Source organism: Dermacentor albipictus, chromosome 3 (assembly GCF_038994185.2).
Source record: "Dermacentor albipictus isolate Rhodes 1998 colony chromosome 3, USDA_Dalb.pri_finalv2, whole genome shotgun sequence".
Taxonomy (NCBI): Eukaryota; Metazoa; Arthropoda; class Arachnida; order Ixodida; family Ixodidae; genus Dermacentor; species Dermacentor albipictus.
In genome coordinates this window covers 26,041,018-26,062,982 of record NC_091823.1, presented here as the reverse complement: position 1 = coordinate 26,062,982, position 21,965 = coordinate 26,041,018, and the positions used below count along the sequence as shown (strand labels likewise).

The 21,965-nt window shown below is 46.0% G+C and overlaps 1 protein-coding gene across 1 annotated transcript in view; it reads right to left on the bottom strand.

Annotated features, from left to right (window-relative positions):
- Positions 1-21,965, bottom strand: part of LOC139057303 (cell adhesion molecule Dscam1-like) — a 177,520-nt gene that overhangs the window by 17,724 nt on the left and 137,831 nt on the right. Inside the window, exons 10-17 of the mRNA XM_070535253.1 lie at positions 21,332-21,493; positions 19,554-19,823; positions 17,170-17,289; positions 8,013-8,186; positions 6,778-6,925; positions 4,015-4,163; positions 3,306-3,437; positions 746-904 (exon numbers count right to left, since the gene is read on the bottom strand). Coding sequence (XP_070391354.1) covers positions 746-904; positions 3,306-3,437; positions 4,015-4,163; positions 6,778-6,925; positions 8,013-8,186; positions 17,170-17,289; positions 19,554-19,823; positions 21,332-21,493 — 1,314 coding nt within the window. The remainder of the gene's footprint in view (positions 1-745; positions 905-3,305; positions 3,438-4,014; positions 4,164-6,777; positions 6,926-8,012; positions 8,187-17,169; positions 17,290-19,553; positions 19,824-21,331; positions 21,494-21,965) is intronic.

Sequence of the window (21,965 nt, the reverse complement as noted above, 5' to 3'; positions counted from 1 at the left end):
CTAGTAAGCATACGAATGTTACGCATAAGCAGTTTTAAATACGTGATAATGCAGCTCGAAAGCTACTATTAACAAGTCCTTTATGTACAAATAGGGTAAATAGGCCCTCACTAGATGGCGCATGCCAGGCCACAAGCTACACCGAATTGGGCTTGCGTAACAAGGTGCTCTGGGTTAGCCCGAATGTCCTTTTGTAATGCTTCGATATCCGTGTGTTTGAAGATGTCATTTCGTTCATTTTGAAATGCTCAGCACTACAATATCAGACGCAGCTGTATTGCGATGCACAAATACAAAATATGCCTCGACGAGGAGCAGTAATACTTTTGCTCCTTCTGTGGCAGTGCTTGAGGTAGTGGCCGTATTGTCCACTATCTTATTGATGAAGATTCCTTGCGATCTGCATAGTTTCAGGTCCTCAAATATGTCTCTAGGAGTTATTCATTTCAGTCTTTCCCCATTGTGGTACTTTATGCAGCTGCGTACTCTGGCCATCTCGAATCGGGAATTCAGTGGAAGAAACGCATGGCCATGATACATAAGCATACATAAACTATACTCAACAGCTTCCCCTACCTCAAGCTGCTTCCAATTTTTCTAAGGCAGCAATTACCTTCCAGAAACTACCAGTGTATGAGGACTCTGTTCCAAAAATATGTAGTTCGGTGTAATCTGGTCTTTTCTTTGATGAAGGTGTTAAATCTTGAGTGATAGATTGCGTTATGCATCTGGCAGGTTCACTTACGTTCGTCATCGGTGTGCACTTCCAACGGCGATGTGTAAGCACCGGGCCCTATGGCATTCTCCGCTCTCACGGTGAACAGGTACGAAGCGGAGGGCTCTAATCCCCGCACGGTGACCTTTGTCTCGGTGCCGGACACCGACACGCTGTCTTCCCAAGTGCCTGCGGCAAGCAGCAACATGTCTCCGCTCAGCACCAGGCGCTTCTTAGAGCGCAGCTCTGAATAGCCCACCGTTGCGACGAGCGTCGGCGTCGTCACCGTAACCGAGCGAACGAGCACCGCAAAGAATGAGAGTGAACGCGGAGCGCAACCTTAGATGAAAGAAAGGCCATAGCGAAGAGAGGAGGAGGAAAGCGCAGGAGGAGGAAAGTGGTACCGTGAGGCAGAAAGCAAAGGAGGAGCGGAGGGAAGACGGACTGCGCATGCGCCGAGTTGCCTTCGGCCGCGGCATCCGCAGCTGCGTGGATGATCTCATCTCCGCTTCAGAGGGGCTCGGGGGTGGGGGGGAGGAGGGTGCTGTAAGGTGGGTAGGGCTACGCTCGTCCGGGACGTCTGCTGCTGAGGCCAGTTTGCGCTGCCAGCGTGTGTGACAGGGATCACTATTACTTCAAGCGGCGATGACAAGCGGCTACGAGTAAGGCTCGATGTGCTGCTCCCTTGGGTGTTGCCCCCGGTGACACTGGCGGCACGACTTCCCCGTGACAAAGGGCCTCTCTCGTCGTTGGTGGAACGAAAGCGTGAGAAGAAAAGCGCATAGTGGCGCGCAAGATGGGCTGTCCGCCGACTATATGGCTACGATATGGCGCCAGAGTAGTGCGCGTCGCCTGTATGGAAACAAAGCGCTGAAAGAGTGGAGGTTTGTCTGCGGCGGCTGCTATGAATCGCACCCACGCGTCACCCACGCACTGCCTCTCGCCATCTCCCGATTAGCGAGACAGATGCACCACACCTCGCTCCGTTTGGAACGTGCCACAGGAGAAAGATTGTCTGTGCCAGCCAATATATCGGGAAATGAAAACACGTACAGAGCCTCGCTCAAATTTCGCAGTATCGCAATCGTCGGTGAATGTTTTTTTTTTTCAGTAAGTTCGGTGTGTAATTTCAAAACCAGCCACTAAGCAGTTACGTGCGTCGTTTGTTAAAGGGACTGACCAATTTTCATGGCATCCACTGTTTTTAGTCTAATGGAAAGCTTTCCGGCCAGAGCGTCTCATCATAAAGTAGTAACGCAAAAAACGCCATGGACAATCTTAAACTAGAATTTGTCGATCTTCAGTGAGGATGATGTCGTTCACTGGAAGCGTGCTGAAACCTGTGATAGGTGAGCGCCATAGCGATTAAAGGCTGGCGCTAGTGGGGGGCAGACAAGTGCGGCCGTAGGTGCGAGAAAGTATTATTTTGTTTATCGAGTCAATGTTCCTGCGATTCGTGTTTTCCAAAATTTTAAAGTACTTCTGCGATAATAGCAACGTGCTTTTGCAGTTTCCTGTCCAATTGCTTTGGTATTTGACTAGTCAAATGGAAACCAAGCGCACGGAAAACGAGACGACGCTTTTACACGTCATACGCAGTTCGTGTTGCTGTAGCCAAGCGTGTGCTGATTTCCGATGTCAGCTCTCGAAGACCTGAGCGAGCTGGAACAAAGTATTTTAGCTCGCACACGTGCTCAGAATTTAGATCCTTACGAAGTAGCACTCCAATGTCGTGCTTCGATGGACGAAAGCGGCAGCGGAAGCGACGAGTCCGACTTGCACGATAGGCCACCGTCCCCGCCACAAGCAACGTGCCTGGCGGATGCCAATTGGTAATGCTCACTCACAGTAGGCCGACCCCACACCGATTTCGGTCTGTCGACTGTTGGCGACAGCGTTTTTTCCTTCGTGTCGGCGCCTCTGTCACGCTGTACCGACGCCGACAATCCGAGGGTGGCTGGCGGAGAGCTCGGCGTCGGTACAGTGTGACAGAGGCGCCGACACGAATTTAGGAAACGTACCCATTTACGGCACAACTCGTCGATGGCATCTGGTATCACAGGGAGATCATAAAACTCTGGGTGCTTGCCAAACTCGCGCTATACTCGCGTGCGTACCACAGCATGTGCGCGGCCATGCATGTGGGACGACGCGAGCGCCGCTCGTTAGGGTGGAATTTCTTTACTTCCTAATACGCATAGGATAAAGCGCAAGTGTATAATATACTAACAGCGATTTTAAGCAATAAATGCACTGTACTTAATGACAATCGACTTACGTAGAGTAAACTCTTGACTACATTTCGAAGTATCAAGATCTCACCACCAGGCCTCGCCACACAGTGGTTTTTCTTACTTTTATGTGCTTCCTATACTTAAATCCCGAACAGCGTGCTGGATTCTATCACTATAAATTATGATCACTTCATTTCCATCAACGCCTCACAACACATTCTGGCGAGTGGGCAGTCACGGTAAGTGGCATGTCGTAGCTGCATGCATATTTGCCAAGCGTCACCACCCTCATCAATGCGAAATGTAGCGTCCGTTCCAGAAAAGAAGCAATATTTAGCATAAAGGTGAAGACGAACCTTCCTTGTTTGTCCATCGCAGAAGGTACTGCGTTATCGGCATGTTTCCGCTGAAAGGCTCTGTCCAGGCGAGTCGCACGAATCTGCTGGACGCCTCGCTGACTTGGAGGCTGTCAGGTACTCCGGGAACATCTGTCAGAGGTAATATATACTACTGAACAATACCGCTGCTAAGTAGCGCGGATGCCAGAATTTGTTCTTACCCCACATTCACAAAGCTTCCCTTGCGTAAGGGCGTCTCCTCGCAGGCCCACGCTCGGGTGCATGCCACTAATGATAGCGATCGGCGTAATGAAGACCTATCGCCCCGGTAATGGGCACTCACGGACGGTGCTTCTATAAAAGAACGCCTACAAATGCGGGTCCTAGTGATCCAGAGATTCAGGACCCGTATTCCTTTTTTACGTAAACGTTGTCTAGGATTGGCATTTGCGTGGCGATCGTCTTGTTATCATGCCGATCGCTCTCGTCAGTGGCGGACTCACGAGTGCTAGCTACTGAGGAAATGCTCTTACGAAAAGGAAGTTTCATAATTAGATATAACCTAGGGAAAAGGTACAAGTTTACTTTTAAGTTTTAACCTAAGGTTTACGGAATTTCAGAGTTAGGGAGGCAATGATACCTTTTTGATGGTCGCACATGCTTGCATCGACTTTACGCACTCTTCTCTAGGGAAACCATTGGCTGGTTCTTTTGCGAGACGGCTTACCTTGAACAACCAGGTTTATGTTGGTGGTGTCTTCTCCGAAGTCGTTGGACGCGTGACAGGTAAAGAGGGCGTTATCCGACTTTTGGGTATCCGTGATGGTCAGCGTGGATCTCGCCTTGTTGGCGTCAGTGTGCTCGACTTGGGAATACCTGCAAAGAAAGCAATATGCTTGGCCCTCTCGAAATCATTGAATGTAGTGCAGCAACCTTATTAAAAAGCTTAGCTTTTGAGTACTTGTCTCTATTAAATTAAAACAGCTAATCCTAAATCTTCGCATAATATCAATATTCTCCCTTCACTTACTCTTCTAGGAAGTTGCTAATAAAATTTTTCCGTTTTTCTTTTAAACAAAATACCACGGTTTTTAACAAATGTACGCGAACAAGCATAAAAATAAGAAACGTGTTTTCTAAGCTTTCATGGAATAGTTGCATGATATTTACGTGGCCTGGGCTCACACGCGAAGGCGCAAACCAATCTCTTGCGTCGATGATGATCACGCTGAAACCCCACATTCATAAGGGGGTATCAAGCTTAATTTTTCGTTTAGTAAAGTACCTCACTGAAGTCCCCTGAGTTTGCAAAGAAGGTTATGAATTAAACGAGTGATGCAACTCGTATAGCAACGACAGAATTGTCTGTATTAAAATGTCTACCTTCGATTCTGAACCATGCCAAAGCCTTGACACAACATACAAATATACGATATTTTTTTGGGGGGGTGGGGGGGTGGGTGGGGGGGGGGGGGTAGTAGTACTAAATTACCTTCATTTCGTTCCCCAGTGTTATTGTGCCTGCGAACAGGTAACATCAGACATGTTAAGTGCACTCCCATTGTTTGCTAAACGGCACCTTTATGTCATATGTATTTGCAAAGTTTCATTCTGATTATGTGCTACCAAAAGGACTGCTACCTGTACTTCTCAAAGCGCACATGGCGGTATTGCTTTGGACCGTACCTCAGATCAGCGATTGGGCTGTAACTCACATAATCCCCATGAATCATCAGGATGTAAAATGGAGGAACGCCATCCCACTTCTGCAGTACTAAGAGCAAAAGAATAGAAAGGAAACACGCCGTCAAGTTCTTTCTATTCGTATTATCAGGAAGAAGCTCTTCCGAAACTCTTATTTTATTAAGTTTGAAGTCCTTCCTACCGGATGGTGTGTTTAGGCAAGCCAAATTCCCTTATGCAAGCACTCCAAGCATGTGACATTTAATGTCCTGATCCACCAACTATCCCCCAAAAATGTGCTGAAACGCATGCCTCCTCTCTGCGCTGCTGACAGAAGTTGTTTAACTTCGTTTAACGAAGTTAAACCGGTGGCTGCAGCTGAAGGTGATCCACACGAGGCCAAAGGTGCCAACGAGCAGGCGCTTACTACGGAAGCGCTGTCATAATTCCTTCTCGCACTGCAAACTGATAACTGCTCGTCCGGGGCATATGGTTCTTGAGCTTTCACAAGTGCTTGAAATAGATAATAACACGTCTTGCAGATGTGTTTTCAAATGACAATACCCTGAATTACAACGCGATAAAAGCTCATCGGAGCATGGGGGACGTGTGGCCAGTCTTAGGAGGGGACAATAGTCCGCCAATGCTACATTTCTTAACCATTGTAAAGAGTTGAAAATGGAAGATAGCTCACGACGAGCACGCGGATATACAAAAATCTAAACTCAGCCTACTACTGCAACTGAGCCTATTGCTACGGCGCAATATTCGTACGCTGGCAGCACCGACAGCGGCACTGGCGGCTCAAGATAGGACTGTCAACATCATGACTGCGCTCGTTTAGTCACGATTATGGAGACGTGAAACATTACTTGTTAGACTGCCTAGGGGGTATGTCGCAAAGCCAAAGACTCTCTTTGAAGGGATGAAACGTAGACCTATTCTGTGCGCGACTGTGGTTTCTAGTAGACCCTAACCATAGAGGATATAGCCTTCCCACAAGTATACTGGAAGGGAGGTGTTTCGTCTCCTATTGAAGTTTCTTATGTGATATTAATTAGTTTCTTATTGTTATGTTTAGAAATTATTAAGTTTTTTTTATTAAAGTTACCTAGTCCATCCGAATCCTAGCGGACCGACGCAGGAGGCATTCTGGGGTCTAAGTAGGAGAAGCATTGCGCCACCCTAACAACCAGTCGCTCTTCGGAGCCATGGCCGGGAAGGAAGTAAAAGGTGAAGCAAACTTTGCATAACGAGATCAGCAGTTGCGATGGCGGTGACGGATGGCCATCGCCATTGCCGTGAACTGAGCGAGAGTGCAACCACGGGTACGGGCGAGGTCACGTGACCGGGAACCGGCCAGATCTGGAGATGGACGATCGGGAAGGACCTTCTGAATTTAGCCGGAGCGTCGCTCTCGGAAAATTCGAGCAAGATCAGCCTTTGGAGAGTGCTTTAAACCTCTCGAAAAACAATCATCCGAAGATCCCATTACAAATACGGAGTCTTTTTCCATCGAGTGTTGACGCTTAGAAAGATTTACTCATAGCCACCGCTTGCTTGACATATTATGTGTGGAATTAGTCGAGCTCATAAGTCCTACGTGTGCGCCGTCTGGCCGTTTTGTTCGTTTCCTCTTAACAGCGTTAGTGGCAAGTGACATGCTCACATCCCATGTACCTCTGCTCTGTGGCATGTTTACCTAACAGAAGGTAAAACGAGACACTTGGGCGGAGCAATAGCCCGGCGTGCCTTTGCTAGGCTATAGATACGCCTGTAGCTTGCACCACCCTCATCCTCTTAATACCTGTGGTCACCGATGGCCGCTATGGGCACGCCGTCTTTCAGCCACCAGAAGCGCATCGGCGTGTCACCGTGTGGTTCGCACTGGAGATGCACAGTGCTTGCCCGCTTCGCCGATGTTGTGGACTCCTTGGGCGAGAGACGGGGGCTGCCTGCATTGCGGAAAACACAAATAAACGAGTGAGAAAGAATGTACCAATTCTAAACTCTCATCCTGCGCTTTGGACAGTGTAAAAGTTCTAAAACCACGTCATTCGGAGAGTTTTAGCTTGGCTCTGCCATTTGATTTTGATACGGGGTCCTAGGTATACATGAGCGACTTGGGGTCGTGAGTTGTGAAAAGGGCTGTGAAAGAAGCTACGTGATTACCAGACTAGATCAAACATTGGAGTGCATAATCGAAGCGGCACTGCTTATGCCAGTGGCATCTAGAGCCGTGAACGCCATTCGTTGTTTTCGTGCACTCCTAGTCCTTCAGTGAGACTAGCTCCATCTCTCCGTATTCATTTATCCCGTTAAAGATATTTTAGCGAAAAGCGGGTAAGAAAAGAAACTTCCAGGGACATGTATAAGCTCAAATGTCGAGATTTTACATGGCCATTTACTTTTCTACGTATATTAAGTTCCAGTCCAGAGCCGCTCCAGCTCGCGCGACAGAAATTCAAAGCCCTCGTGATCGTCTCTCACTTTTCTTTTTTATGGGTTATTCCTTATTTAGATCTGATCCATCTGAATTGACATTGCAACTAGCAGGCTCCAAATCGCTGAAAAATTCGCACACAGAGTGAAAGTCACAAAAACGGACAACTGACAAGCCTGATTTACTAGGATCTTTCTCAACCTACTCATCTCAAATTGTAACGAACTGAAGAGGCTTAGGTAGCACAGCCACGTCACGCATCGACAAAACAGTCCGCGCAGGCTGTAAACTGTTCCTGACAACAAGCACAGGCCAGTCGTGAAAGCGAACATATTGTTAGTGATGGCGGCCGCGAGATGACAAACAGCCCTTACGTACAAATAGCTTCGCGAATTCCGCCTCAAGAATCAAACTCAGAAATGTTTTCGTTCGCAAGAACTTTTCGTGATTGGTAAGCGGCCTTCGTTAATATGTTCGCTGTAACTACTAAATATGTTTTTTTTTGTTCTTACGAACTTCACTAGCGTGAGAGCGTTTCGTAAATGCGGGCCCAGGTGGCGCAAGAAAGAGCAACGTTTTATGTCGCTCCCCCCACTCACTGCGCACGGTGAGCCGGACCACCTTGGAGAGCTCGGCGCCAACGCCGTTGGAGGCCTCGCACAGGTAGAGGCCCGCGTCGCCCGCCTCCAGGCTGCGCACGCTCAGGGAGCCGTTGACCAGCACGTGCACCCTGGAGCTGCTCACCAGGGCGCGGTACGGGCCGCTATCCCTGCCTGCAGAAGGCACAGATGCTCAGCGCTGACCACTGTTAAAGCAAGTGCGAATTTTCCCTTCCCTGGCAAGCTATATACTACCGCGCGGAATCGCAGCAAATGAGTATAGCGCCGGCACATTTCTCGACACCTTTTCAATGCACTGGTGTAACTTATGCCGGAACTAGCAGCTAAAGCACGAGCAAACGGAGCACCGCCAATTACAGTGTTTCCTTTAACTGTGGATCGCAAGTCCACATAGCTTTACCGCTGCGCGCAGCTCGACGAATGGATCGTTTCGTTGAGCCGCGTACGGTGCCCTTCGCAAGTCCTACTGGCTTCGATTTATTTCTAGCAGTACTGCGTGTAAATGTTGCATGGCCCCATACAAGGCACGGACCCAGGATTTTTTGTTTAGGGAGGGGGAGGGGGGAGGGGGCCCTACCAAAAAGGTAACTTCTATGCAAATGAGGGAGTGGGTACTTTAGTGGTACAAATGTGAATAACGTCGACCATTCGCCGTAAAAACACGTAAACCCACAAAAGAGAAATGAAATAAGGTGTATTGTACAGGTACGCCCTGTGCGATACACCTCTCCTTTACTTGGCAGGAAAGAAGCGCGGGAAGAACACTCCCAAGAACAAGTAAAGAAGCGAAAGTGTAAAATAAAGATTACTTTAGTAGAATACAACTCAAAGAAAGCAGCAGTTGGCAACCTAGGCATACAAACCGCGCGGAGTTGTGTTACTTCGCCAGCCAATCACAGAAGCAAACAAAATCGTCGTCATGCGGCCTCATCAGTATGGCGTCGTACTGGATACTTCCGAAACGTCTGCTGTTCTTGAAGAGTCTTTTCATCGGCGGAAGCAATGAGGTGCGCAACAGACATGGACAAAGTGTATGCGTTCTGAGCATTTCACTCTTCAAATGTCTGCGGTGTGTTCATTTCACTGATGAAACCGTTGTACTCATGAAACTTCACTGCCAACTGAAGTGAAACTTCACAATAAATAGTTGCAGCAAAGCAAGCACGTTATTTCAGTTCCATAAATAATTAGGGTTTGGCCATTTCGCTATAGTAGGCGAGGCAAAACGTATAAAATTACGCGCTAATTTTATTTTTGTGATTACCGCCTTATTTGGGTAATAGCAAAAGTTTGAAGTACGAATTACTTGCCACCTCGCAGAGGAGCAGTGGCAGGAGGTTATGAGGGCGTGGGCGGGACTTCACTGCAGGCTTAACTTGTATCCGACTATAGTAGCGTTTTTAAAATTAGCTCTGCAAGAATTGTAGAGAAATATGTATTTGCGGAGCAATCACAGTTCTTTTGGATCCCTCGTTTACCACTATAACAAGTGCCACAACCGACTCGTGTTGTTAATTGGGAAGTTACGTAACGATGCGTGGCCGCCAGTCGCGTGCAACCGCGTATGGCGCAGGAAGCTGCAATTCTAGACGTACTACGCGCACTGCGGAAGGTTAGAAAAACACCAACATAAGTACAGCAGAGAAGTGGCTACGTTTGGTGGCTCGAATGATAACTGTAGAAGCGTCATTCAGAACGCACGATATTATTCTCCACTTCCTTTTTCTGTTCTACTTCCTTTTTAAATAAAGAGATGTTGATCCATAAATATTTACATAAAGAGCGGTTTCATTTGTTAATTTTCGCTTTTCCTTCCTGTTTGGCTGCTGCCTCAATTGGCTCTCTCACTTAGTAGATCGCCTCATTTCTCAACTCCTTGCGACTCTTGTTTCCAGTCGGCAATATTGCACGAAAAGAGCTCTACAATTAGGGAAAAAACAGACGAGTTAACGGGTGACAGTCATAGTGCCTATGAGTTCAAGGGTTACTGCAGGGTTTCATGATGGACGCTGTATCATATTATTTTATTTTCCACCTTATCTAACTCATATCGCGGGTATATGGTTCCGAGAATCTGTCAGCGTCACGGAGAGACGTTATTCGGGGATATAATGAAGCAAAAGGAAAAGTTAAACGCAATTGGCGTTTTTTCTGGCCGCAACTCGTTCCACCTGCACACAGACCAGCTGACAACGAACCAACGAACCAAACCCCTTTCCTAGTCCCTGGATAAGTGCAAACAAAGAAGGTTGAACTAACGAAGCAACAGCGATGCGCGTCACCATCGAAAAGACGGTGACAACTGAATGCATTTTGAGTTAATCGCGTGGGCACAGAATCGATGAGGAAAACGGCCTTCACACAGCCAAAATAATTTTCTGCGACTCCAAGACGGCAGTGCGTAATTTTGCCAAAGGCAGAACCCACGAACCGGCGCTACAAATTCTAAAGAAAGTACATTTCACGCCCCGCCAGATCAAAATTATCTGGATCCCTGCGCACTCGTCCCATCCCGGGAACGAAGCGGCTCACAATTTCGCCCGAGGACTCGTCAAGCGGGCAGTGAGCCAACCGATCCAGCAAGGAGCAAAAGAGAGCATGATAACCTATCACGAAATTACGCAATACTATAAAAACGAAAGACTCGAATACCCACCCCTGACTATTCCTTAACCAAAAACCAGCAGGTGACGTGGAGGCAACTCCAAACACACACCTTCCCCAACCCGTACAAACTATCCACAGTCTACCCAGGGACACACTCCCCCGAATGTACGCTATGCGAGGCCGACAAAGCCGATTTAGCACCCATCTTGCACGGATGCCCTGAGCTCAAACCTAGAGCCGAATGGCAGCTATCCAACCGAGAGCAGTGGGAGGCTGCGGTGACCAGCTCCGAACCCGCGGTTCAACTGCAGGCCGTGACCTGGGCTTTAGAAGTCGCCGTAAGACACGGTCTGACGGCCACCTCACGAAGCCATCATGACTTCCCACATCTAATCTCATAAATCATTTTCTGTTGACGAATTAAAGTTTTTATCACCACCACCACTTCACACACCAGGAGATGCGGATGACTACCGCCATCCAAAAGGAGTGAGAAAGGCAGCAAATGTTGACCGCCGAACAGCTGTTAAGTTTCAACATTGATTTGGCGGCGCTTTAGGAATGTGTTGGAGAAGTGGTGGCGAGGACGCGGAGGCAGGGGTGGGGGTGGGGGGGGGGTTATACGTCGTAACTTCGGAAGGGGGGGGGGCGAGCCCCCCGTACCCTACCTTGGGTACGTGCCTGCCCACCACATAACGACAGGTAAGAGTAATCTGGGACATGCGAAGTGACAGTCGAGTGTTTCTTTACGTGCTTGATTTCAACCCTTTATTTTTCTTTTTTTACACGTGCAAAATGTTTGTGCAATATTTACGGGTGATATCCATACAATGAAACTCGTTAAAGTGTAACTCTCGTTTTACACAAGATACGCGGGAAGAGGACGTTCGTTTTTTGCACTCCCTACATGATGATAACTAAATGTTCATTACTGCGCAGCTTAGTGCGAAATCTACCGCGTAGTATTAAAACTGCACCGCTATGGTTCAATCAAGAAGTACGGCTGTTTCGTATCGCTTTTTGGGCATGTTGACTTAATTCTTAATACATGTATAGCTTATTGGCTCGTTATTGACATCTAACACATCTTTGCCTTCGTATACATTTGCCCTTTAGGTTATTTAAAGCCCATAGAATGCAAAAGGGTGACTTTATAGAGTGATTACCCATATAGTGCTTACCGACAGCGCCCGCTAACAGGTCTGTTTCCTTTAGCTTTTCTGCGGCCATTAGACTTCAGCAGGTGGTAAAACAATGTTTTAAAACAAGACTTTCAAATCACAAATTTTTCCAAAATGCAAAAGAAGACGCATACTTCAAAGAAAGGCGTATGTACAGTTTATGTTGACACTCTGAAGAAAAAAAGTGTTTGTTTGAATATCTAGCTTTAGACAGGTACTCCATTATCTTGCTTGATTGCCCCGAGTGGTACCACGAAAGCTAACGCTGTTGTACCACGTGCATCGCAGCGGGCCCAATCATGATGTATCCCTGGCCAGAATAAAAAAAAAACATAACTTCCAAAAAGAAAAAAAGTAAAACGCTATAAAGGCGGTTCTTCTCAAATTACAGCCATCCGTCTTGCTAAGCCTCAACAAGAGAGGCAGGCACCTGCGAACGATGGCTTATAACAGGTCCTCCGGAGACCATTAAAATGTATCACGCTCGGGAGAAGAATAGCGAATCTAAACTTAAAAATACCAGCTGCAGCCAAATGTACCCTTATTATTCGGCAGGTAGGTTGCATGTCGAACGCAGGCATGCTGCTTGAAACACTCGCGAGCCTAACCGATCGTGCGACGAGGTAAGAGTGCAAGAATGCAAAAATAGGGAGCAAGCGAAACAGAAACACCAACGCGCTTGTATGCTGCAGCCACGGTGGTGGCTGCCGGTTTAATTTTATTATTGTTTCTATTTTCAACAAAGCAGGTATTGGCCTCACGCCAGGTAACACGTAATGATCCTTATTAAGGGTCTCGACAACGTCGCCTTGTATTCGTCGCAGAATGAAAGTGTTTTCTATTCCTTTTATTATATTTTTCCTTTTATTATTGTTTTCCTTTAGTCTTTCAAGGGAGCACAAACACTGCCGAGTCCCAGCGAGACGCCAGCAAACACTTTCCGCTCCGTCTCTGTAAACATGCTTCCGCAAAGCTCCCCTGTGTGCCGCCTTCACTTCCGCTTTACACATCCGTGAAACGTACGCCCTATTTTTCATCCTTCACCTTCCGTTATTCATTTCTTCAATTTCCCCAGCGTTGCGTCGTCTTCCCCAAATCAAATTCCGCACCCGTGCGTAGCGTAGGAGATGCAAAATTTATGTCGGCATATGTCCTTAAGAGCAAATCGATGCGCCGGAGTGTAACAGCTGTGCCTCCGGTGGGGCGAGCCCGCTATTCCTCCCACGTTTTATTCCGGCACCGTCATGGCCATATCCTCTCTCTCTTTCTCTCTCTCTCTTTCTTTTTTCGTCTGCTGCTTCTTCGTCTGCTCGTTTTCATCTGTATTATTATTGCGTTTTTTTTTTCTCCCGCAGATGTGCCCCGTGAGTTTCTGTGTTTACCGGGCGTTGAAATTCCACTGTCGTCCTCCAACCTGTTTCTTGTTTTCTTTTTGTTCTCTGTCTTTCTTTGTGTATGTTTCTCATTGCACGGATTCACCTTGCTGGTTGACCCAGGGTCCCGGGCTTTCGAGTCTCGTAATGGCGCTGACTTGCCCGGTTTTACTAGTCACGTCGTCACGCCTCACTTCTCCCAGATTTGCCGATTTCGCACATTTTTCCATCTTTTTATTTCTCTCTTTATATCTCTCTCGTCTGATCAAGGCAAATCACGTATGCGCCTTTATCCCTTCTTTTTTTTCTTTTTAAGCGGCGCTTACACTCCTTGTTTCCTCGCTAACACTGTCAGATCGGGTTCACGGAAGTTGTCGTTTTGTCACAGGAGTCCCACGCGTACAAGTTCGCGCTGTCGTGTCGCAGACGTCACGCAAATTGTGCAGCAGTCGTCGGGCACCCCCGTCGCGCTTTTCTTTTGCGAACGAGTGACGGTGCTGTATGTGGCCTTTGCTTAGGAAAAGAAAAATCGCGGAAGTGAAAACTGAGATATCCAAATCCAGAAGTACGCGCACAAAAGCGAAACGACGTCCATTTCGCGAGGAACGTCCCAGTGCAGCAGAAAAAGCTAGAAAACGGAAAGCTATGGCATTTCGAGAAACGACATCCTTTCGTTTTCCTACACGCGCGTAGTTTGAATAATAAGCACTACGCGAGCAGGTGGCCCACGTGTTTTGATGGCCGCGGTGGATTCTCGCAGGATATATGTCTTCGTACAAGACGCAGGTGGCTCACTGGCTTTGAATGGCTTCTGTGCTATATGGTGGGTCGGTCATTTCGTTCTTACATTTCATTTTTCATTTTTTCTACCTTTTTTTTCTTTCTTTTCTCCGTTTTTTTTTTAAGGAAGAAGAAGCAGAAGGTAAAACTTGGCGTGCTTGAGCACGGCCATGATTGGAAATTACTTTCGGTGCAGTCGTTTTGTTGCTTGTGTCTTGCTCATCGCTGGTGAAAACACAAAAAGAAAGTAACTTTAGCCGTTTTCGCACTATATATGTATTTCTTTAATCAGGACCTTTTTCTTTAATTCATGTATTCCAGCTTCCTTTTAAGCTTTGTATCGGAGCGTATTTCTATTTAACAAATCTTCTTGCTGAGCTAGTTGGTTCAAGACTTAAGAACAGAGGTTACGGCGCTAAGCGGACGAGGACGAAGTGAGACACAAACGACACATACTGGTGCCAACTTCCAACTGTTTATTCACCAGAACCTACGCGAATTCACACAAGAAATCAAAGTGAAAAGTAATCACAGTAGAGACGTGCAGGGGTGATAGGAATTAACACTGCTCGTAGGCCAGTGACCTGTACTGAATTTTCATGGCAGGTACATATGAGCACGCGTGCATTACATGCGTAATCCGAGCATCGAACCAAATGTGGCAGCTGCACGTTCTAATCTTAGCGGCGATTACAGGCTATCGTCCTTGTCTGCTTAGAGCCGTAACCTTTGTTTTTGAGTTCAATGCATTCGTGGAATGAGTGAAATCTAAATCTCCAGAATTTGTGAACATGAGTGCAGAAAAGAAACACAATCCTATTAAATTTCAGTGCAAATAATAGAAACGGTTCTCCTTGCACAAAAATTCCCTTGATTTCATAACTAAGATTTCTCATCACATAGCAACGTTACCATCCTTTTTTTTCCTTTTTTTACTTGATACGGTCTTCAGTTCGATCAGCATAGTACGGTCGCTTGCTAAACCTACATGTAACGAAAACATCTTATACTACTATCGCCTATATCGTTGCCAACGCACTACCCACGCGCCTTATCTTGGTGCCGTTGCGTAGACAAAAGAAGCCACAACTCGATGGTTTATGTGTCGAGTGCACTTATGGTGTCGTCCTTGCGCAATGCGTGATAAAATTGGAGCTACATTTAGCCTCCCGCTCGTCATTCAGAGAGGCATAGCTTGACAATACATCTGTGGGTCCGAGTGGGAGTGGTCGATAATGAGCGAGCTCACTTAGCCGTAGTATAGTATGTTGCATCAAACTAAGACATGCGTTCATCAGGAGTTACGAGGTCTACAAGAGCGCAATTCGTTCCGCAAATCCGATGACTGCCCTGATACAGCGCGCACACGAACTACAGGTGTGGTCCATGAAATGGCGTGAAGAGAATCGGGCAGCAAAATAGAGGGACGTTAAGTCACGCCGCCACCTTTGACCTCGGCTGACCTACTGAGAATAGGCCGCGAGCACGATTACAAGATTAGGCCATAGGATCGCCACTAACGTTAGCATAACTATAGCACATAGTTTTTTAACGCGTGATTTTAGTCACCTGTGTATTCGCTTACGTGATCTCTGTAGTCTAGTGCCCGTAGAACCTCAGCAGCACACACAAAACGTCTTATGTAACCCCTTGCGGCTGCGTCCCCAATACAGCCTACGCGCTTGCGCTGTCATTGTTTTTGTTATATGAGGCAATTACTCAAACACAACACACCCGCCATGGTTGTTCAGTGGCTATGGTGTTGGGCTGCTGAGCATGAGATCGCGGTATCGAATCGCATGAGATCGCGGTATCGAAAACACCCGTGTACTTAGACTTAGGGGCACGTTAAAGAACCCCAGGTGGTCAAAATTTCCGGAGTCCTCCACTCCGGCGTGCCTAACATTCAGAAAGTGGTTTTGGCACGTAAAATGCCATAATTTAATTTTAAAACACAACACGCATATTTACTTCTTCAGTTCCAGATAGCGGTCGACATATATTGACACACGAAGAAATCATTCTAAAAGAGGGAGCCTGTCTTCCTATTTGCGTCCAACACTGCTGATGATATAACAGTGATTGTGGCTACAGCATTTCCAACAGCAGGACCGGTTCACGAACATTATTGTGTGAAAGACGTGGTCTACCTGCCGTGGTGGCTTAGTGGCTATGGTGTTGGGCTGCTAAGGACAAGGTCGCGGGATCGAATTCTGGCCGCCGCGGCCGCATTTGGATGGGGGCGAAATGCGGCAACACCCGTGCACTTAGATTTAGGCGCACGTGAAAGCAGGTTGTTCTAATTTTTAGAGTCCCCACTGCGGCATCCCTTATAATCAGATAATGGTTTTGGCATGTGAAACCCAATAATTCAATTTTAAAGACGTGGTCTCAGTTTTTTGTTTTCCCATTTTTATTGTTGGTTTTTCAGTAAGCACTCAAAGTGTCTCTCCTCGTCGCCGTCGAATTACGAAATCGAGGGGCTGCGAAAGGAACTAAATTGGCATCAACCGGGATTGTAGCACGAAGCTTCAAAGGGAACCTCCATTTTGCGGGTTTCCGCAGAAATGATTTGCCAGATTCGAGGGGCTGTGTCCTTCATTCACGTTTAGTGGATGATAGCAAACCACACGCTCGTTTGGTTCACCTCCCTCCTATTTTTTTCTCTCCTTTTCGCTGTCTCTTATGTGTACTCATTGCTACAAACTGATTTAACAGACAGGGGTTGAATCTACAAAGCCGGCCTCCTTGACTACCCGCAGCACCAGGATTGGTTGGAATCTTCTCTTACAAACGATTTTATCGTAAGAGCTTTTTGTGAATACAGGCTCAGATGACTACTGCGGCTATCACCACAAAAATTAGTTGATTTTGTCTTTGAAAGCCTGCAGACGGCTTTCTAAGACGTTTTGAGATTGTCTGCATAAAAGCTGCGCGGTTAAGCCCTTACATGCTTTGTCGCCTGACTTCCACAATCTTCCTTCCGACAAAGCAATCGAATATCACGGAACCTATTGAGCGGAAGAAAATATACTTGCTGAAAAGTTTTATACGTTTAAAGATATTTTACATCCACAACCACACATATATAAGAAGACATAACAATCTGCAAGCATACAGGCAATCTTCAGACTGACCAAATGCATGTGCACAAGGGTAACCATTCAGACGTGTCCAAAACTTGTAGCCACCTACCCGAGGCCGTCTTCCAGCGTATGTGTGGTGGTGGTTCCCCGTCAGCCTGACAGTCCACGACCACCGAGTGACCAGTGACCGCAACCACATCCCTAGGCTCGGACAGCCAGCTCGGGGCAACTGCGACACCACACCGTAGTTGCGTTCGAACACAAAATGCATGTTGCGATTCATTCATTCATTCATTCATTCATTCATTGATAAAACTTTTCCCTTCCTTCTGGTTGCCTGAAATATGCAGCTTAACTTGAGAGAAGCGCCACTGAAGTGTTATGAGATTCCAGGACACGAAAGTGTAGTTTATTCTAGTATCCTTAATCCTTAATCCTTAATCCTTAATCTAGTTTAATCTCGTCTCCAGTATCCTTAATCCACAAGTGTCATAGAGTGAAACACTTGCAGAGCAGCAGCAAAGAAACCAGAAAAAAAATAACCTCTACGAACAAAAAGCCGTCTAGCTTATTCTCTTAAAAAATTGTTCTACTATTTATTTTTGACCGGACTATGCAATGTATATCATTGAAGATGTAAATACAAAACTGGGAGTGTCGGAAACTGTTCGGCCTGAGATGTTCAAGATCGATTATATAGCCAAGTTGTACTCCTATTCACGGCTCGCAGTATGCACCGGCTAAAAATCTGTGAGTAACAATACCTAGACAGAACTTAAGGGGGCATGGTACCCGGACAGACTACTTTAAAGTTTTTGATGAATATCTCAACTTCCACTTCTTAGAAACAATTCAAAATTCGCAAATCTATTTAAATGTGTCTCTGCTTCTTCCACATAAAAACTAAAGTAAGAAAGTTGAATAGTACGGAATTCAAAAAAAAATACATATATGAAACACATTTGTTACTTTGGTAAAGGAACATTTATAAAATAAGGATTCCTTCTAGAGCGACGAAAGTGCTCTCACATCTTCTCTACAACACGGGGATTTTACTGAACGAAAGGAATACAATTCCTAATTGCAGTCTAGAAATAATTTTTTTTTAAATCACATTTTACTAGGCGATTTTCGGATGAAGAAAGTTGTAAATAAAAAAGTATTCATTGAAAAAATTATGTTTTTAGTTAAATCTCTGCAATGACCCTTTAGCAATTACTTATTGAGATTTCAGAGTGAAAGTTTCATTCATTGCAGGGAAAATGTTCCTTAAATAGGACAAAACGGAGTTTTCGGAAATACAGTTTGAAGTTTTAGCTGACTCTGCAGACGACTCTGCGGCGTCACCTGCATCAGATTTTTTTACGAAAGTTTTTCTGACACTTGCCATGGCCCTCCGTCGTTTTTCTCATTGTTGTTGCACTGCTTTATACATAGTGAAAATTACAACATAAGCAACGTCTTTAGAAGCCACGCCCATTTTAACCAGCGGGTATGCATCAGATGCGCGATTTTTTGAATAGCTTGTGGTGCAACTACAAGCACGCCACATGCTGGCCATGTTCTCCATAAGATGAAGCATTTATTGATCCTACTTTTTAGAAACGGTGTTCCGGACAGATTTTGGGTACCGTCCCTCTTAATGCCACTACGAGATTTAAAGCATCTTACCATTCCGCAAAGGACAAATCAGCAATAAAAAACAAAGTAAGAAAGAACGAGACACGAGCTATTGTAACTAGATAATGTAAACGTGAATATTGCGACTAATTCTCATGGCAGTTCCACAGGTTTGTTAGAATATTTAGTGAAATATATTGCTGTCCACGGCAAAAAATTATGCAATCAGACGTACATAAAACAATCAAGATGTCGCAAATCCGGAAATTGCATCAACTGCACCACGGAAAACAATGGGCATGCTTTCACAAAGAAATTCAAGCTTGCGACAGACATGGCATACTCATTTGTAAACTTAACCGTCGCATCACCTATATAGGCGTCGGAATTTCACCGAAACAATAATTTAGGGGTCTTGATATTTTTCTACCGTTGGTGTATGCCACTAAGGCAATCGTGCTCTCGCATAATCACATGACACGGAATATCTGAGTATACTACGATGTGTGAGGAATTAGAAAATTTATAAGAGGTAAGCGCTTCCGATCCACAAGCAGCCCTTGAGACCTGAAATGCAGCTGTAGTGGCAGCACGGTCGTTCCGGGTTCCTCACACTTACTCTCTATACTACGGCATTGTCGAACGAGAACCGGTGTATTCAGCCTTGTATGACCGATGGTATTGCCAATCGAGGGCTTTCGCAAGTTTATCCATAGTTCACTCGAAACATTATTATGTCCTCTTACCACTCCAATTCATATCGGCATTATAAACAGGTAACAACGAACCTTTACATTTGATTTATCGTGCTTGCTCCAAGAAAGTCATTCGACTTATTGATTCTTTCGAGAAACGGAGAATGGAAGTTCGGACCTTTGACCCTGAGCACGGCGCTGTAGGTGGCCGTCGCCCACGCGTTGGAGACGCGACAGGTGTAGTTGCCGTTGTCCTGCGACGACAAGGATTCCAGCGAGAGCGTGGACACGAACCCGTCCTGGCGAACAGGACGCGCGAGGGGTGCGCCGTCCTTGAGCCACTCAATGACGATGGGCTGCTCGCCGGCGTGCACGAAGCAGCTGAGTCCAGCGCGCATTCCTTCCTGCAGCTCGTCCAGCCAGCGGAACGGCGTGATCTGCGGGCCGGCTGCGTTCAGACGTCGAGAGGAGAGGGAGGAAGAGGAAGGCTTCGTCTGAATTTGCAACTTCAGCGCAATTTGGGCTGAGAGGCGAAGCGAAGGAGAAAGACGGGAAGGTGTCAACCGAAACGGAAAATGCGCTGTGCTTTCCCACGATGGCTCGGGCTAAGCATACGCTGCAATATACAGGAACGGGCATTCGCATCACTATATGACAGACTTAGAAAATCTAATGACCAAACGATTCTGGTGATCGGCGACCTTGGCGATTCTATTGCAAATACAAATGTGTGCACGCAACTATTTTAATATCATACGTCCCTTAAGGGTCTACAAGAATCTGCTCCCAGGCGTCATTATATTCAGGTATGGTGGAATCAACGAGTGCGTTTGCTGTGTCATGGGTTTATAAAAGCAATTGTTCAGGCTGAAGGCTGCCGCCACTGCGCGATTAATGCACCGAAGCAGCGTGTCGTAACGAGAACAGTCATACAGCAATAAAAGTACTAAACTACCCACCTGTCTCTGTCTTCGCACTGAATTAAACTTCAGCATAAAGTACTACTCTTATTTCTAGCTGACCTATTCCTTTATTTTTATTTCAAAACTATACCTAAAGGCCACCAGAGAAAGCCTTTAGGCCCCTCTGTGGGCTTAATGAGGGCCCTACATAGGGAGTGGGGATAATACAATACATGAGCATTACTGCAATTAGTAAAAGTGATTAATAATAATTAGTGATAGAAATCTAGAAATCTTAAAACTAATATAAGCAGTGTGGATTAAACAATACAAAAATATAAAAATAAAGTTTACAAGTACCAGCATACTACGAGCCTAAGACAAAATAACTAATTGGAGAAAGATCACGGCAATGACAAGGCGAAGTTAAATGGAGAAAAATACAACACTAACGTCAACATGTTGACATATTTATAAAGTTTAAGAGAGAGAGAGAGGATAAACGGGGATAGGCATGGCATAACATGAGCGCTATTGTTAACAAAAGTTCGGCTTGAAACGTCGCGAATACACAAGTCGTTTTCGTTGACTGGCACTCCTTATTTTTCACTATTAAATATGAAATGGGGCCTATTTGGCCATAAAGAGGGTCGGATATCTCAATATTTTGGATAAAAAATAACTAAAGAAGGTATAATGAAGATATGAAATACGATAATGAAACGATACATTAACAGAGCAAGCCCGTAGATCGCTGAGGAAGTAACGAAAACTGGTCCGCCAGCTCAGCAAACTTTATCGTAAGTGCCGCCACGTGGCCGAGAACAGAAATAGGTCACGTGATGCTTAACGTCCGAGTGTGGGAACTCGTGCGTGCGATCACAGACGCCATTTCAGGAGACGCCATTTCACGGATGCCATTTACTCTTCATTGCCTGCTGTTCGGCGGCTCATGCAACCCGCTCTGCTAGGCTGACGTGAAAAGCAGCAGAAATGTATGACGCGGCCGTTAATCAGCTGGGAGGGTTATCTAAAAGCAGGGGTCATAGCTTACTTCTGACAATGACCCGAATGAGTTGCTGAACGGAGGTGCCATCCAGGCTTTCCACGACGCAGGTGTACTCCCCTTGCTCCTTGGTCTTAGTGAGTGTCTCCAGCAGCAGTGTACCATTGGAAAATACAGTCTGCCTCTGGTTAACGGGCAGTTCGCTTCCATCTACAAAGAGAATCGGGAATCCAGCAGATCAGAACTGCCCAACTTTCATTGCCGAATTATCAAACGCGCTTTCGAACGCGGTGTTTCCACCTTTGCGTTTGCGATAACAGCTGGGCCAGTTTTTTTTTTCATTTGTTTTATTCAAGATTTCAAACAGAATTCATGTGCAGCGTCTTCAGAAATTTCAATAAAGGTTGTCTCAATGTGACATGATGTTTGATGAACCGACGGGCTGAATGATAAAGATAGCTAACCTTGCAATGAATGCTAAATTTCTTACAAGATGCGTACACATTGTGTTCAGTTTGTTTTCGAGGCGAACCTGCTGAATCAGCACTTCTTTATTATTATAATACTTTTTTATGCTGCAACATACCAAAATACGTGAGTGGTAATGCATTTCCGGTGTTTAAAATTAAACCTCTCGTAACATCACTTTTAATATCAGCTTGTAGGAAATAGCACAAGTTAC